At 29.1% G+C, this 18,618-nt stretch overlaps 2 protein-coding genes across 2 annotated transcripts in view; one reads left to right on the forward strand and one right to left on the reverse strand.

Annotated features, from left to right (window-relative positions):
* Positions 1-18,618, reverse strand: part of LOC132920369 (uncharacterized) — a 202,870-nt gene that overhangs the window by 153,629 nt on the left and 30,623 nt on the right.
* LOC132920398 (uncharacterized) lies at positions 254-15,557 on the forward strand. The gene is made up of 4 exons (XM_060982767.1): positions 254-669; positions 5,872-6,128; positions 9,737-10,125; positions 12,964-15,557. Exons 1-4 carry the CDS (start codon positions 612-614, stop codon positions 13,658-13,660), a joined length of 1,401 nt encoding a protein of 466 aa, XP_060838750.1. The 5' UTR covers positions 254-611; the 3' UTR covers positions 13,661-15,557.

Below are 18,618 nucleotides of genomic sequence, written 5' to 3' on the forward strand. Positions count from 1 at the left end.
TCGCGCGCCATATCACTGCTCGTCATTAATTATTATAATATAAACGATAATGATAATTCGTCTATAAAAAAAGAATCATTATCATCATCGTCGTCATCATCATCAGTGAAAATAGAACGCATTTCGTCCGGCCAATGATATTATAATACACGTTTAATTTTATCGTGTATATGGTACCACTGCGCGTTAAAAGATCACCGGCGGAGGCGGTGTCAAATAATAATGATAATAATAATAACTGCTAACAATAACGTAACATGTGGGCATGTGGCCGGTATCCAAACGAGATTTCTCGTCGACGCATCGGTTAGTAATGGTCACGCGCATGATATAATACACGCAAACAGTCTATGTTTTCGTCTCAAATTCTCGATGGTCGGCGCAGCCTTGATCGTCTACGCGAAACCGGTGCGATAGGTCGTCATCGTCGTCGTATATTATTCAAAAATATATTACACGAGCCACCTGCAGCAGTAATCGTATCGCAGACGATCGGTGCGTGACGTCGGAACACAACACGGAAAAACGCGTATTTCAACGTGTTAATTGTATAAACACGGTATTTGTTATACCTACTGAACGCTGCACGGGCCGAACGCGGGTCTTCCGCGATGGAGCACAGTCAACTTTCGTCCGGTTCGTCCAGACAGATCGCCGCGTGCATTGTCGGTTCGTCGATTCAACTAAATTCATCATATTTGCCATACTCGTAGTACCTATAATATATTATCTACTATGGTTGATTCGAGGCCCGGATTTAAATGCCGGGTGCATTATATTTTGGGCGCTCTATATAGTCCCGAGCACACAATCGGTTTCGCGTACCTGTTGCAGATGATGCTTCAAAGGTGACACTTTGGTTGTGAATTTTTTATACGTTACGCGTGGTTGTTGTACGAGCTTATATTATTATAGTCTAGATCGGAAAATTGGAAACGTTATATCGGGAAATATGTTTTTCATTACATACTTGCATCAATAGACTTTAGATATCTTTCATCTGAACTAAATGTCAATATTTATATTTATAAATGTGATAACGTTTTTATCTATCTTCAACGATTATCGGACGCTGATGCCTTTGATGTCTTGCCGGTTCTCGCTGAAATAACAACTAATTGGTCAGATGGGCTACATCGCGATCGCGTTTATTTATTATAAGTGCGTAAGTACATCGCGATCGCGTTTATTTATTATAAGTGCGTAAGTTCGGTATTTTACTTTTGTATTGCCTGTTGTTAGTTGGGATAAAAAAAAATGCATAGATAAGTTAAACCGTTAAACCGTGTGAATCCTCTCGCGTGTGAATCAAAAATTTTGGATTCTTTTTAAGGGCATAATTGCCATTATTACATTTATTAAAATATACAATGTTTAGGGCAATTTGGGTTATTTTTTAAAGCATTTAAATCCGGGCCCTAATTAGTTATGATATTTTACATCCTGTAGCGTAATTAATTTTTTATTTTTTTATGTGTATAATATGCATATTTTTATGCACATCACAATCCTTTTGGAATTTACCAATTTTCAGGAAACCAATTTAAGAAGAAAAAATTACCATGATATTAGATTTTTAATTCGTAAATGCCATTTAATGGTTTCGTTTACATCGTCGTTGTACGTATATCCCGTAGGAAAATTGAAAATCGAAACGATTTTTCCTCAATCCAGAACTATCGTTATTAAATTATATGATATTTACTACCTTACTTATAACCATTGCCCGCGTGTACACATGCTATATATTATATTATGATACTTCGCCTATATATAATATACATATAATAAGTATAATAAGTATAATTTGTTGTTTTTATTATTTTATTTTCAATAATATTTTATTAAAACTTAGGTTATCAAAAAATGTTTAATTTACACGAATATTGTTATTATATTTTTACATAATTAAAACAGTTAAATAATAATCAATGATAATTTACGTGGCTCGTATTATTACAATTCACTATACACACTGTACATTGCAACATTAAAATTGGACGCGTAATAATATTGTAACGTATAAAAAACCGTATTTACAATTATTCAGCTGTTATAATAATTATTTATATTACAGATATAGATATAATTGTATTGTATTAAAATGAAGTTTAGTATCGTCTCAGACAATTTTCCTTTTAATTATCTTCCGTCCTAAAATCTTAAAAAAAAATTTAAAAGATTATATAAATACGACATTTTTGTTCAAAACATTATTAACGAAGTATTAAGCCGAAGTTAGGTTTATTCAAACTATTTATGTTAACGAGTTAATTTTGGGTTTTTACTAATTACCTTTATATACATATATTAGTTGTATAATCATATACAAAATCAAAATGTTTTAGTTTGAATTGAATTGCTATTTTATTAAATTTATAAATCAAAATTAAAGGGTCGTAGGTATACTTAGTTTGATTATAATATTATATGTTCATTGTTATTTCATTTATACAACCGTATTTTCGTATTTAAATTGTTTTCACCATCATAAGATTTAATAATTAGTATTTAAAATATTATCGCGATTTTTTATCAAAGTAACGACCAGATTATCTTAACGAGATAAAATACATTTTTGCACTATTTTTTATTTATACTATAGACCAAAATATAATATTTTAAAGTATTTTTTATGTATATATAAATAACAATTTATTATTATATTAAGTTTATTGTTACTTATTTCTTGTGAACTTATTTAGTTTCCCCCATTTTATTATAATATTGACAATTATACATTCACATTACCTTACTTAATCTTTTACAGTTAAACAAAACATACCACATACATGTATTATCTATTATACCTAACACTATATTATATCTACGTAAGAAATTAGATATGCTAAGTAAAATAAAGTAGACTGTTTCAATATAACGCGATATCATTATTTTTCTAATGTGGGTCCATATTTAATTATTATATTTGCTGTGTCAAACGTGAAGAAATATGCCTTTAAATTGTGTCATCATTTTTGTTATCATACTACAAATTCTTTACAAATTCGTTATTAGTCGATAACACTTACACATATCTTCATAATATTTTTAGATTAAGTCAAATATAACTAATTAATTATTTTATGGCCTACGGGAGGAGGGATACCCAACCCATCAACGAGCGTAGATCATTTGAGCGAATATGTATGACTATACACCGTTTGGGAGAATTCGCTTTATCCGCCAGAAATAATAAGGGTGAAAAGTATTATTATTATTATTTTTTTTTTTTGGTAGAAATGATACACTCACCCAACATTGTTTACTTTTGATGATAAAACTAAAGAGAGTATTGATATCGTTTTGCTTGTACAAGTATCACATTATTTAATTTATGTATTGGTTGATTAGTTGGTTTTTAATTAATGGCGTGTTTATCTTATTTCTGAGAGCTAGTATATAAAATTATAAGGTGTAAATGATGAAAAATATAATTATATTATCAATTACACTTTGCATAATTTTGGAATTATTTTTTAACACTGAAGTAGTGTGCAACAATAGGACTAATAAGAACAAAACGCATTTACAATTTTTAACAATAGATATTTAATATTACAAGTATGATGATTTGTGAGTAAAGTGAGATCCATGGATGTTTAGTAATTCATAAATCTGATTAGTTTATACATATAGTCTAGTTGAAAACTTTTGTATACAAAAAAAGATAAGAACGACACGAGTAATGAAAACAGACACTTGCAGCAACTAGGAGAAGAAAATCTACATTAACCTACTGGATTTAACTTAGCAAAAACGTAGATTAGCCCGAAAATTCAATGGTTGACCTATGTTTAATCGTTTAATGTGTGTACGTGGCAGTTAAACGAACTTGGCAAAAATATTCCAAAACTTTATTCCATGCGATTGAATCAATTTTTAACTTCAGCTAACCGGCTATTGCAGTTACTCACCAACCGATTAAATAGTTATAGGAACAGTAGAATATCGTTAAATAGAAATGTATATATTATATATTAGTACATATCTAAATATCTTTAGATATAAAATAAGAATTTTAGAACTAGATTAACCAAACCATTAAATAAAAGCAGGTTAAATGTTAATCATAACTATAAAAATAATAAGTTAAGTATTATTAATGCGTTTGTGCATAATGCACACGAGCACACATATTAATAGGATAATGAATTATTATATTTTTGTAAACCAGTCTTAACAATTAATGTTTCATTAATTATTTTCAAAAAATAATCATCCACTTAATATTGTAAAATGTATACTTAATTATTTAATAGCAAGTATTTCATAATAATTATGATTAGTGATTACCTATACGAGTATCGGAGTATAACAAAATAGACAATAGTTTTGTATTTATATATCCTGATTTACTTCCAATGTAAGTATACGTACAATGTCCTATAGATAGTATAAACTGGTATGTTATACGCAATATTATAGTAGGAGCGAGTTGTTTACTTGCATATGTTATGTATGAGCATAATATATTTAAAAAAAACTGACTGGGATATGTCAGTGTTAGGACAGTACCTTCACTAGAGTACCGAAGCGCAAATAAAATCATTGCTTGTCTTTAGGCGTATTTCTCCATAACATAAGGTTAGGTTTTATACAAAATTTTATTAATAATACGGCATATCTTATTAAATCTCGTTAAATATCATATACCAGTAAGCAAGTTATAAACATGACTTAACAACTATTGTTCGGTATCCCATTTGTGTTGGGTTTCTTCAGTTTTTTATGTGTTAAAAGTATTATATATTCTTACTTTTAAAATTAAAATTATTAAAATTAATTTTACATAATTATAATATTGTCACTAAATTAAAAAAAAAGTATATTTATTGAATATTTAAAATTTTGCTCGTATTAAACATGAAAAATCTTTTTAATATTTATTACTGCATAATACAATAATAGTAATTATTTTTCGTCGATCAATTATTATTCATAATTTATTGTATTATTTGTTTTACAGACAATTTAATCACTTGATTAATTAAATAAATAATTATTTATACATTAAATACTAGGTATACTACTATTGATTGTTGAAAAACGGATTTTTTTCGGTTTTAAAGGTTATCGTTAAACGAATCGGAAATATGCTTACATTTTTTTTATCATTCTCGTGCCATTTCGATTTAACGAGATTTTACTGTACACAATATTACATTAATTGCCGCGTATTTCATCTGATGACGCGATTTATTATATAATAGATGATGAATCACCGTTAATACATTTTCACCCTCATTTTTTCCTTTTATAATGAATGTATTCAAATTCTAATTTTTATAATTCATCTTAGGCGTACTTATTAGAACTATATTATTAAACATTTTGATTTTGTATACCATTTAAGGAGTGTCCTTTGGCAATACTTCTTTTTTTCAATTAATTATCAACTTGGTCTTTAGTTAACTGTTAAGTTGGACATTTTTTTGAACATCTCGATAGTTGATTTATTTATATAGTTGAATTAATAGTTTTAAATTATTTAACTTTGTGTACTTAATAATAATCTAATATTGTTAGGAAAATATAACATATACAGATTAGAACTTTCAATATCCATTAATAGTAAGAGAGAAAGAAAAACAATTTCAAGAACAAAGATAATAACATTAAAAAAAAATGTACCTATGTATGATGTCTTAATTTAGATTTTAGATCCTATCTCATGTATAATATAGGTATTGACCAGGCTTCTGTTTCTAATCGGTGGCATTTTGTGGCTTTTAGCAGGGTATGGGGAACGCACAGCCCATATATTATCGAAAAGTCTACAATAACAGTACACTATTAACGCCTTGGCCAGTCCACTCCCCTCTACACCCCGAGTGTGTGCTGTTTATATATTTTATTACATTTCCGTAGCGTCATTGCCCGTGTTCATGGCAGGCATCGTACTCGGATGGCCTTCGCCGGTCATGGAATACATGTCAGCTGGACGAGCACCCGTGTCACTGACGTCGGCACAGATGTCATGGATGGTAGCCTGCATCGACATCGGCAATTTCGCCATGGCTGTGCCTGCGGGATGGCTAATGGACCAGATCGGGCGTAAGTACGCTGTAACCGCATCCGCACCAATCATGTTCGTCGGATGGATGTTCATATTGTTTGGTCGACAAGTGAGTAAAATAAAATAATATTATAATTTCAAACCCATGCTTACACGTAGTTGCCAACACCACCGCCATACCCACATACTGCTGCGTCTGACATCATAGTCTCGAATTGAATTATTCCACCGATATATGTCGATAATTATTCATAATAATATTATTATTTAGTACAGCTGCAGTCACTCGCCATTTCCTGTTTGCGACTAGATCCGTTATTCATCGAGTATAATATTATAGTAAAATCAATAAAATATAAGCCGTGAAATTCACCTCAGCTACAGCAATAGACTATAGCTGTAGTAAAGCGTTATATGATAAATTATTCTTTATAATATCTATTTCAATACTTTCGAAATTTTTTTGGTATTTTCATTACATATGTCTGCAGTTCACGTAATATCTTACTGATTTTTACAGTACGATTTTTTTTTTTAAATAAATATCACATGAATATGCGTTATTGATTATATTTAATACGTAGTACGTATACAATGTTAAGGTAAGATTTACCCCCGACCACGTCGTTATAAGTATATTATCTTATAGTATTTCTGTTGTGCGACCTTTTTTACTGCTATATCACGTAAAAGATACTAACATTTTTTGTATAAAAATAGAGAGAGAGAGAAAAAACTCTATATTGTAATTGCTTTTAGTTAGGTAAACTTGTGTACGCACGAATGGTTGAGTGTGGAAAAGTTAAGCCACCCGAAGGCAACCCCGTGACCCGTGTGAATCGACCTCCGATATAAACGCATAAATCTACAGGAACCTCCTAAATATATTTACGAATGTGATGCATTTCCAGAATGCAAAACTCAGTCATCATTATCACATTTAGAATTATAAATAGTTACTAAGTTTTTTTTCTTTAAATTATTGATAGACAAACTACACATGAATTTACTAGAGATATTTACACCTAGGTACTGTATATAGGGTGTTCAATAAGTTTGGAAACGGTCAATTTGGCTCATAAAAGACTGATAAACGATAATATAATATATAATTAATGAGTTTATTAACTATTTTACATAAAAAAAAAATGTATATCAGTGTTATGTTTTATTGTTCCGTGTAGATTTTAAAATATACATATTACAGTAATTTAGTTTCCAAATATATTGAACACCTCGTATGTTATAAAGTATAACATACCTATACAATAATAAAATATCAAAAATGTATGTAATATATTATCTATATAGGTTATCATTATCACTTAAATTTTACAGAATTGATTGCTACATCACCTAGACATATGATTTTTTTAATCTTCAAGAATGACAAAGTAGAAAATTATTTAAAAAAAAATTTGCCAAGGAATAAAATATTTCTTATTTTTATTTAAAAATTATCTATTGTTTAAATTGTTCATGTATTATGGCAAACTTAGGTTTATAGATATGGAAGAATTTATAATAACGATTTATTTTTTAGTTATAACACTAGTTTATAACACAATTAACCAATTTTTAAATGTATTAAGAATGTTATAATATTTTTGTTATTATATAGATAATAGATATAATATGGTTAATACTTAATATAAAGATAATCAATATATTTTATACAATTATAAAAACACATTGAACATTAACTGAATCAATGTTTTTGAAGAAAATGAAATACTTATATGAATTTAAATTAACAGAAGTTATCAATGAGAAAATAACCGTAAAATTGTATTTACTATTTAACTTCAAAAACAAATATCTATTTATATAGTTTTATTCTCAGAAACATCCGTTTTTAAAAATCACGTTTGAGATGTGAAGATTTAGCTTCAGGCATTGTATTTGGACTGATTATATTTTTGTAGGCGTTATAAAATATGTTTCCGATAATCCGATGGCACAAAGAAAAAATTATTCATATTTTATTAAAAAAAAAAAAAGGAATTAAAATATGAAAAATGAATAATAAAAACACTGTAATGACATTGTCGTGAAACAAATATCGTGTGTACAGTGTAAAAATAACACAGTAGAGACGTAATCATAATAATCATAATAATAATTACGTTTTTAAATCAGTGACATTTCCAGCACAATAATCTAAACGGATCACTATACAATTTAAAGAGTCTGCTTTCATAACTTTCATTGTCACTGTAATTTACAGTAGTCTGTAAAGGTATTAAAAAAAAACAATTACAATAATAATAATAATGTATATAATATACATATATATATATATGTACAAACCGTGTCATAAACAAAAATCAACGTTACCTTAGCATTTTATATCTAGTATAGTAATATTATTATATATGAAATATAATATGGTTCAACACGGTGCGATAATGTTACAACGTTCGTTTGGAAATTCGTGAAAAAAAATCTGGCGAGTATATTATTAAGCGCGCATGCATTAATATATACACATTATACACGACGGTAGGGCCGGGTCGTTTGAAAACTGCGTTGTTTCGGGAAATAAAATAATTTCCATGTTTGTGGTGCAGTGAAAATATTATAATGTGTTATTTTCGCCATACACGCACATATATACACACATATACACATATATTTATACCAACCCAAACATATAATAATAATAATAACAAAGTAACATGCTTGGCAATTTATCATTACGGAGGGGTGAGAGATTGTATTCAAACAATGAATATTAACGTCATATTATACGGAAACCGTTGTTTCCAAAATGCGTTGTCGTCGTTGTCGTCGTTGCCGTTACCGTCGTTTTTAGATCCCTTGTGACCATGTGCAGGGTGAATAATATAATAATAATAAAAAAACATGTTCAAGTTTTGCATATAATGGGTTGTTTGTGAGAATCGGCAATCGAGATTCGAATTGAATGTCATAAAACTATTGCAATGTGTTTCAATGAGAGGAGTTAAGAAATTATTCATTTATTTCATTTTTCAGAGAAATATTATAGACCAATAAAATTATGTATAAATATGTATTTTCACGTTGTTTGATTTAAGCGGTTTGTAGACACTTGTTTCCAACATATAATGTTACCAAATACAAAAAATAATTATTTATGAATTTTTCACTACACTAATATTCAACATATAACATAATTAATAACAAAAAAACAAAAATAAATTAAAATAAAACTAATTATAATAATATGTATTTACATAATCAGTTCTAAAACTATTATTATTCATTTGCTTTCAAAAACCATTTTTATAATTCACCCCCCTCCCCAATTAACCTATAAAAGACATTTAATTAAAAATATTTTTCTATGGTAATATTTAGACCGTAATTAGCATATGTTTACATAAACATTTCCCAAATTTGAATGACAAATTCACCACCCACAAATATAAATTTTCGATCAAAAATATTGTACAACGATAAAAGTTTTGGAACGGTCAGACAAAAACATATGTTAATAAATTATTAATCTTATAATTTCAATGTAGGTAAAATTATATTATAAGTATATAAAATAAACAAGACCAAATCAACTATAAATTCTTTAATAATTTATATTTAATTGGCCTATGAATAGTACGAGTATAATGATAATAGATCATGGTGTTGTAAAGTTTCAAGTATCCATCAGCGTTGGTAAATAAACTGTGTGATTAAAGTTTTTAAGGATTAAATGTATTATATTCTGTGTTTCAGGTATGGTGCCTGTTCGTGGCTAGGCTTCTCCACGGCGCCGCCGTTGGGATCGCATGGGTGGTGGCACCGGCGTACGTCGGCGAGATGGCCAGCATTGGAATACGTGGCAAGCTCAGCTTGTTAGTTCAGCTCAGCTACGCATTGGGTTTGTTGTTCTCATACTTTGCAGGTTGGCTGCTTGGTGATTACATCACACTGACTATCGTATCTGCATGTGTGTCGGTCATGTCCGGCGTGCTGTTTCTGTTCTTGCCCGAGTCACCGTACTATTTGATGCTGGACGGTCGAGCGGACGACGCGGCCAAATGCCTCTGGTCTCTGCGGAGTTACACGGATGACGATTTACAGACCGAATTGTTGTCCGTCAAAGATTCCATTTCGAACGATAGGTATATAATATGTGTCATGGACGCGGGTATTAGTGACGTTGTTTGTAGGAAATTTAAATTTAGAAATGTTCATTCAATTGATTGGGGACATTTTCGACTGTCAGTAACTCTAGAAGAAAAATTTTGAAAAAGTTATTTATTGAATATCTTATATCTTGTCAAGTTTCTTATCGAGTTAATACAAAAATTATAACATCTAGGGAAATTGAATGAAACACTATCTACGAGTAAACGGTATTTTTCAAGTTATATCTAGTTTCGTATTATCACGATGACTGCTATTGCCTATTAGTAACGATCGTCCGTAAATTGCATTATAAGCATACAATATGTATAATATATATTATATATACATATGCAAGTCGCACGTGTCTACATGTCACTGGGTCCCTTTACAACTTTAGTGCTGCTGTCTTGTTTTTGAAGAGGCGTTTCTTTTTTGCCAATAGAAGCATCTATATATACAACCTACATCAAATTTAGTAAGCCCTGTGGGTATTACATATACCGTACGTACACGTGCGAGAATGGCGCGTGTTCAAACGTCACGAGATACATCAACATTAGGGATTTTTATCGAATCATTTATATTCACGGACATAAACGGCTATACGCAGTTCATGCGTCGTTCTTTAAATGTTTATAAATATATATATATATATATCAACTTTTTCGATTATATTTTATACTTAATATATACAGCCAATTTATATTTAAGTAGAAGTCCATATTTTTATTTTTTTCAATAATTATTACACTACTTATATTCGTTTAAAAATTGTACTGAGGTACACATTTTATAATAGGCGTCTCCATATACCGTGTACACACACCCTATTACGTACAGTTTAACCTTATATGATATATTTATTAATATATATACCTATAAGTACAAATAGTACAATATTATAATTTATAACAATATACATTGTATACGCTTACGCGTGCATACTTACATAATAGTATAATACAATTCAATATGTGTGTCGTTACAATCTGCAGGGTATATAGGCCACTGGGTTCTTTTTTTTTTATTAAATACATTAAACCGAAGTATCATTTTTACCAAAAGCATTCTTATTCTTTTTGAGCCCCGCAACACGGAGAAGTTTATAATTGCATTAAACGGAATGTTTATTACTGACCAATAAGATAAAAAAAAGTCAACAGTTATACGCTAATCATGTGTATAAATATAACTATATTTTTTTTTTTAAAAAAAAGCTCATACTTTTAATGAAAACACCAATAACAAAATATATCATAAAACACAACAATTTCAGTGATAAAATCTCGGCTTCTGGTTGAAATTATAAACTTAAACATTATTTTGAGCTATTAAACACGATACATTTTTATTCAAAAAAAATCTTATGATTTAAATATTTGTTTCCTTAGAAGTTAGCATATTATACAAAATAGGGTTATAACTCAACTGATAACAAAGACGACGAATAAAGGTTAATGTGTACAAATAATAATAAAGTAAGAAAAATAAATATACAATTGTACCTATTTAAAATAAACTTTAAGTTGTTAACTTCGTCTGAATATTAAAAGTAATAAATGTACACCATAAACTTTTCAAGTTAAATATTATACTTTGTATGATAAACCGCGTATACCTATTGATCTCAAAGTAAGCCATACCATATTCAAGTATTCAATAGATTTTGTTAGCTACTAGCTACCTCCTATACCTACTTGCCAGGTTTTCATCAACACTTATTATCATAATTCATAATTAATATTAATATAGTACACTTATAAAGAATGCCACACTATATATTTTTATAAAAATTATTGTATGAGTATACGTTTAAAATATATGTTTTGTTATTATTCGAGGTTGTTTTTCCTTATATTTTTTACACCACGGATTTTATTATATACCTATACTGCGACGTGGTTGTGAACAACTTTTTAAATTAATTTACCAGTATTCGGTTGAGATTGTCTCAACTGTCTCAAGGGAATTGTGTTTATCGTTTCGTTTTTTTTCTGATCTCGTCAAACGGTACACCAACAAAAAGGAAAGCCGGTGTAAATATTTATAGCAATTTCGAAAGACCTGCGAAAAAAAACAATGAAAAACAAAATTGGTTTTCCCTCTCCTGTACGTACCGCCATGACTCGTTCGGGCTTTGTTCTATGTATATATATATATAATATGTACCTACAATCTGCGCGTTCACGATATAATATATAATACACCTAAAGTATCGTCACCCCAAAATGATATAACGATATGATAATAATATACAAATCGCACGAGGCTTGCTTTCAATGCGTATATTTGTGTGTATTCATGTACATCTTTCGTATCGTGATAAATCATTTAAATGCGTGATCAATGCTAGCGCTACTGTAGTAATCTAAGGAAGACTGCTAGAGACGAAAGACTACTCAGTACTCTCCACCCTAAAAAGTCTAATCAAAAATCGATACCAATATAAAAATATCATATAAATGCAAATTACACGCGTGTGTGTTTACTGTTTAAATAATAGACTTTAGAAATTTAATTGGGTTTACGTTCAAAAAATAATTATCTCCCGATTGGTTGATATAACCACTGATTTCAATCTAGTTTCTTGTTGAATTACTTATATTTTAATTTAAACTCGCACTATTGTTCGAATGTCGCACTTTTCACTGTTCGAATTTCCTGAGATTCGATATGTTAATTCGCGAATATAGTTGAGTAGAAATAAACCCGTTTCGTATTAATTAATTAATTTATTTATTTTATTACCCATTTATAATATTATTATGTTAAATATTGTTAATGTGTATAACACGTTTTATAACGCCACATTATTAACATTATTTTTACAGGAATAAAGGAAGCGTCGGTGACCTGTTAAACAGAGACCGTCGGCCGCTGGTGATCGTCATAGTGTTGGCCGTACTGCAAATGGCCTGTGGGGCTGGCGTGTTGGAAGCGTACGCGGCGTCCATCATGTCGAACACCCGGATATCGACAAACGCGTTAGCTGTCTACCTGGGCCTAGTCGTGCTCGTGGCCGCTGTGCCTTTCGCGCTGGTTGTGGACCGGTGCGGTCGGCGGCCGCTGATGATCGTCTCGTGCTTCGGCACGGCTGCCTGTCACGCGAGTGTGGCTACCGTCCTCTGGTGTCGGGACGTCGTCGGCCACAGCTGGCTGCCGCTGTTCGGGTCAATAGCCGGCGCACAGTTCTTCATCAACGTCGGCCTCATGCCTCTGCTGTCCGTCGTCCAGTGCGAGTACTTCCCATCGGACACCCGGGCCCTAGCCGACACGGCCGTCGTGATGGCTGTCACGATCACGTCCACAGTCATGATTACGACCTACCAGCCGTTGGCCGATGCTCTCGGCGTATCCGCCAACTTCATCGTCTACTCAGTCGCTTCTCTGGCTGGCGGCCTGTTCTGCTGTCTATTCATGCCCGAGACCAAGCGCAAATCGTTCGCCGAAATACAAGTAGACTTTCACAAGACCGAACAGCTCGCCGACAGCGGAGTCCAGAAACTTTGCGATTACCAGGAGATCTGAGTCGCTCGCCTATCGTTTTGCGACTACTGCACAACAGGGTGTTCGGTGACATTAGCACGAGACACATTAATTAAACGTGTCAAATCTCTTGGTGGTACACTAGCTGGTACACTTGTTCAATAAATTATAAATGAACGAATTATGCGTCATTCGACGTAACCGAATCGTATGTTTCAACGGAAAAACATCGTAAGACATCGCCGTTGACCGTTAGATCTTGTAGAATTGTACATTGACATATTTAAGTTATATTTATTAAGACGCCGATGTGTATATATTTATCAACATAATTTTTAAGGTTTTGTGTTTGGATGACAAATGACAATGGTACTTTTGATTTCGTGGTAGGTATTATGCGTATTAGTACATATATAATATAGATTTATTATATACCTTATCCCAGGGGTCACCAATTAATATTTTTGAAATTCCACGTTAGGAATAAGTACATATTTACATTATTTAAAATCAATAATAATTTATAATCATAACATATAATTTCGTCGTAATATGTGTTATTTATTCTTTGTCTGCGGGCCGGATAAAATGTGTTCGCGGCCGCCGTTTGGTGACCCATGCCTTATCCTAATCTAACTTTATATCGCGTATTAGTACCGTAAATGAGTTTAATGTTACTCTTGATTTTAAATTTTTAAACATGATCATAAGTTGAATATTATTCACTATGACTTAATACTTTAGACTATCAATATTTAACAATAATAAACAACTGTCAATTTTAATAAAAAAAAATATATCCGCGTTCACAATTACAATAAAATATTAAAATCTGAATATCAACAATTACGACAATTTAGTATTAAAGATATTTTAAATAATAACAAATATTAAATAGGCGAGTATTTTAAGTTACAAATATAACTTACCTGTAGTTTACATCTATATGTTTGTATATAATTTATATTAAATTTTATATACATACGAAAATATTATTGATAAGACTATTTTAAAATAATTTAATTTATTATCCAAGAATATTGTAAAATATGCAAAATAGTATTAATTTTGTTAAATAACATTTTTTTTAAATTATTATCATGGAAAAAATGAAATTATTTTATACAAAGTAGGTACAAAGAGAATAAAATATGAATATTGCGAATAATATTATATAATAATATTGCACTTGTACATTATTATAATGATAGTTTATTCATTTTCCATCTAAACAAGTACAACATTGTTAAATAAAAAGTATTTTTGTACTTAGAAATCAATTCTAAATGTTTCTAAAGTCCAAAAGTGTAATATCCTAACGAATATCTTAAAATTCGTTTAGATATTAAAGTACCATAAAATATAATCGAAAATGTCTGTTATGCTAGTTTAAAAACAAATTATTGTTCATGATAGGTAATATTTAATTACATTATTTTAAGTAAAAAACAACAGTATCATATTTTAAATTCCATTGTGTGCGAAAGTAAAAGAGTTACTTCTTTTGTATAATTACGATAAAATTAAAATTTTATTTTTTTATTTTTAAATGTAGTTTTATGTGACTATTATGTATATTTGAATTTTTTTACGCTAATGTAACTAGGTAATATGTTTTTTTTTATATAAATATTTATATATTTACCTGTCATAAACATAGACGTGCGCACAGGGGCAATAGAGGCCGCATATGCTGTTTCTGAACTTTTTTTTTCTGGTTTACAGCGATCGTTAAAATATTTAATTATGGGCCTCGGTAAGTTTTATCTCCATAAAGTTATATTTACACAAATCATGTACAATATAGTAATTAACAATTATTGATTATAAAATCACAGCTGTAAAAATATTAATTCAATAATATATTTATCGGGAACTGTATTTTTAAATTGTAATTATTATCACAGAATATAAAAATGCATTATCATAATATTAATAATATTATCGTCAAGAATTACTTTATCCAATCAACATCTAACCTACACAATTTTAATTTTGATACCTAAAATAAAAAAATATGAAACTATGCGCCTTAATTTCATAACAAATCTGGAAAACGGGCCGGATTACATCACTTATACTGCCCCTGAAACCGGAGTCTACGCACACTTGTGTTCATAAATCATGTATCCTGTATGAGTTATAATAATTTCACGGAAATTAAATTATGTTTAATGAAACTTTATTTTTTATTTTTAACAACATACAAATTTTATCCACCGTGGCACCACCGGACGAATACTAGGTATGATGATTTTTTCTTATATTATTAAAAAGTATTGTTATAATAAAATGAATATATTTTTATATTTTTTAAACTTGAAATTCTGGAAAATTGAAATTACAATGTTTTACATAAATATATTAGGTAGGTACACATAATGCTTACTATATAAAATATAAGTAGGCGTAAGAAGTATATGGTATATTTACATAATATTATATACATATTAGTTATTATTTGTTATTAATGTCGATTTACAAATCACAAGATAACGTTGTGAAATCCATCTTTGAAACGACTGAAATACTTCGTATAGGTATTTACTATGCAATGGTCTACTTACATTTTTCTATTAGCATTTAACAGAACATTCGATACCGCGAAACAAAATAAAAATAAATACCAGTAATACCACACTGAGAATAATATTCATTACTATGAAAATCTATCATACACGTATCTTGCGTGATATAATAATAAGGCTCGCGTTACATGATTCGATTCATCTCAAATTTCCATTCATCTGATGAACATGCATATACCTCTCTGGTTGCTCGACCTTATCGTCCTTCTATAATAATATGCCTAATACTATTTAAGACGTTAATAAAGAAAAATTAAAAAACTAATGGTGTAATATAATAATATATGGGTAATAATTTATTTTTATTTTGGAATCCAATTACAGTTATAAATCAAATAAATCATTTTTTTTGTACCGGAGAAAACATAAATTAATTGCTTTTCAACAAAAACACAGTAGTTTTTATGTTATATATTTAGGGTGAAAATTTTTGTAAGTAACTAAACGTAATTAAAATGTTTGAGCAAGGTTACCCCACTCAGGAGTTGATAAAAGTTATTATAAACATTTTGTACATTTTAAATAAGATATTTTAACGAGAAAATGTTAATTTTATTATACCTACGTTATGACTATATACATTTTTATTTCATTTTTATCTTTTAATACAACGTCATTATTGTCGGTACGATTTTTACCCAAACATTTCTTTAAAATTAAGATTCGGTAACACTACATTATCCTGTCGGACTGACGAAGTACAGAAAATCACTTAACATTTGTATTTAACAACACCGGATCGATGTAGGTACATGAATTGAACTAGCAGTCGTTTATACACATTCAACAGAAAATAAGTAAACTAAACAATGCGGACTAATGTAGAATATAGACCTTCAATAATTAGTTCGATGATTTGTTAATTATTAACACCGTTGTTATGGTTTTTCATTGTAAAATAGATTTTATACAAACAACATAAAAAAAAAATTGATAAAAACACTAAATCACACAAATGACTACGCATCCGGATACAATGTTCACACGTATTATTATATTCGTCATTATATACTATTATTATTATGTAAATTAGTATACCTATATGCTATATTGACACGTTAATCAATATTTTAATGTGAATACAAATTACAATATTATAATTTATAATGTGTATTCATTGTAGCAGTTGATGACATTTCATTATATTCAAGTTATTGCATTATTTATAAAACAAATTCTGTTTTATCGGAAAACAATTTTATTACCTACATACCTATATGGTATATAATGGGAAGAAGTACCTACTATGTATAGTAGTATAATAATATAATTGCTTTGTTGTTGTTATTATTATTATTATTATTATAACTATTATTGGCATTTTTTTCATCAACTAAATCATTTAAAAATTGTTTATAAAAATGTAAAATCATAAATATGTAATTAGAATAAACTAGGTAGGTAAGTATTATTATATGATTTATGAATTAATAATATAATATTTAATGTATAGTATAATTGCATCATATTATGATATGTGTAATACTGTAATTACCTATGTGTACTTACACAATATTAATTTAGTATTTATAAAGTATTTATGAAATAGATCACAAAGATAAATCCTAATTGATGAGTAAAAAAACCTAATTATTTAAAAGAATAATTGGATAACAGACTTTCAGTGTTAAGGGGGCTTAACAGTTTAAAATTACCATTGTTACCATCAAGGTTTAATACAATATAATATTATGTATATTGTGTACGGTATACCTACCTAAATTTAGTAATTTTTAAATTTAATACGTGTGAATAGCAAATAAAAAATGTTTTTTTATAACAACAATTATTATTTTCACTTAAACTAAATAATTTTTTTAATCAATCGAGTGTATATCGTATATTTAAAATGATTTGGGAACCATATGCATAATTTGTAAATGTGAATAACATAAAATAATATTTGAAGTATGAACCTATAAACATATTATTAAAAATGTTCAATGGTCAACGACTAAAGGTTATTTAAATTTAACTTACATTTGCTTATCATCGGGCGTATAAGGTTAGGTAATTTAATTGAGTGTTACACTTTATCTATTTATGTTATTATCATCACTATTTTTGAAGATATATAATTTAAAGGTAAAGGCATAATTACACCACTAAAAAGATATACGGAAAAAGGTTTTATATATACAATCGCCATTTATTAAGGATTCCCGGACATTAAACTTATCCATAAAAAAGAATTTGGGCTCTCAACAATAATTAATTATTAATTAGGTAAAACAAAACAAAGCTGTTATATTATAACTTGCTAATCGAAATCAATCAGATTCAAATACTATATAAACGTGTTATAAAAGGCATACTAAAAAAATAAAAATATGTATATAATAATAGACATACTGCAATATACATTTTCATTGTACAATATTTAGGTACGTTTCATGCATTGAAACCGTATAC

Source organism: Rhopalosiphum padi, chromosome 1 (assembly GCF_020882245.1).
Source record: "Rhopalosiphum padi isolate XX-2018 chromosome 1, ASM2088224v1, whole genome shotgun sequence".
Classification (NCBI taxonomy): Eukaryota; Metazoa; Arthropoda; class Insecta; order Hemiptera; family Aphididae; genus Rhopalosiphum; species Rhopalosiphum padi.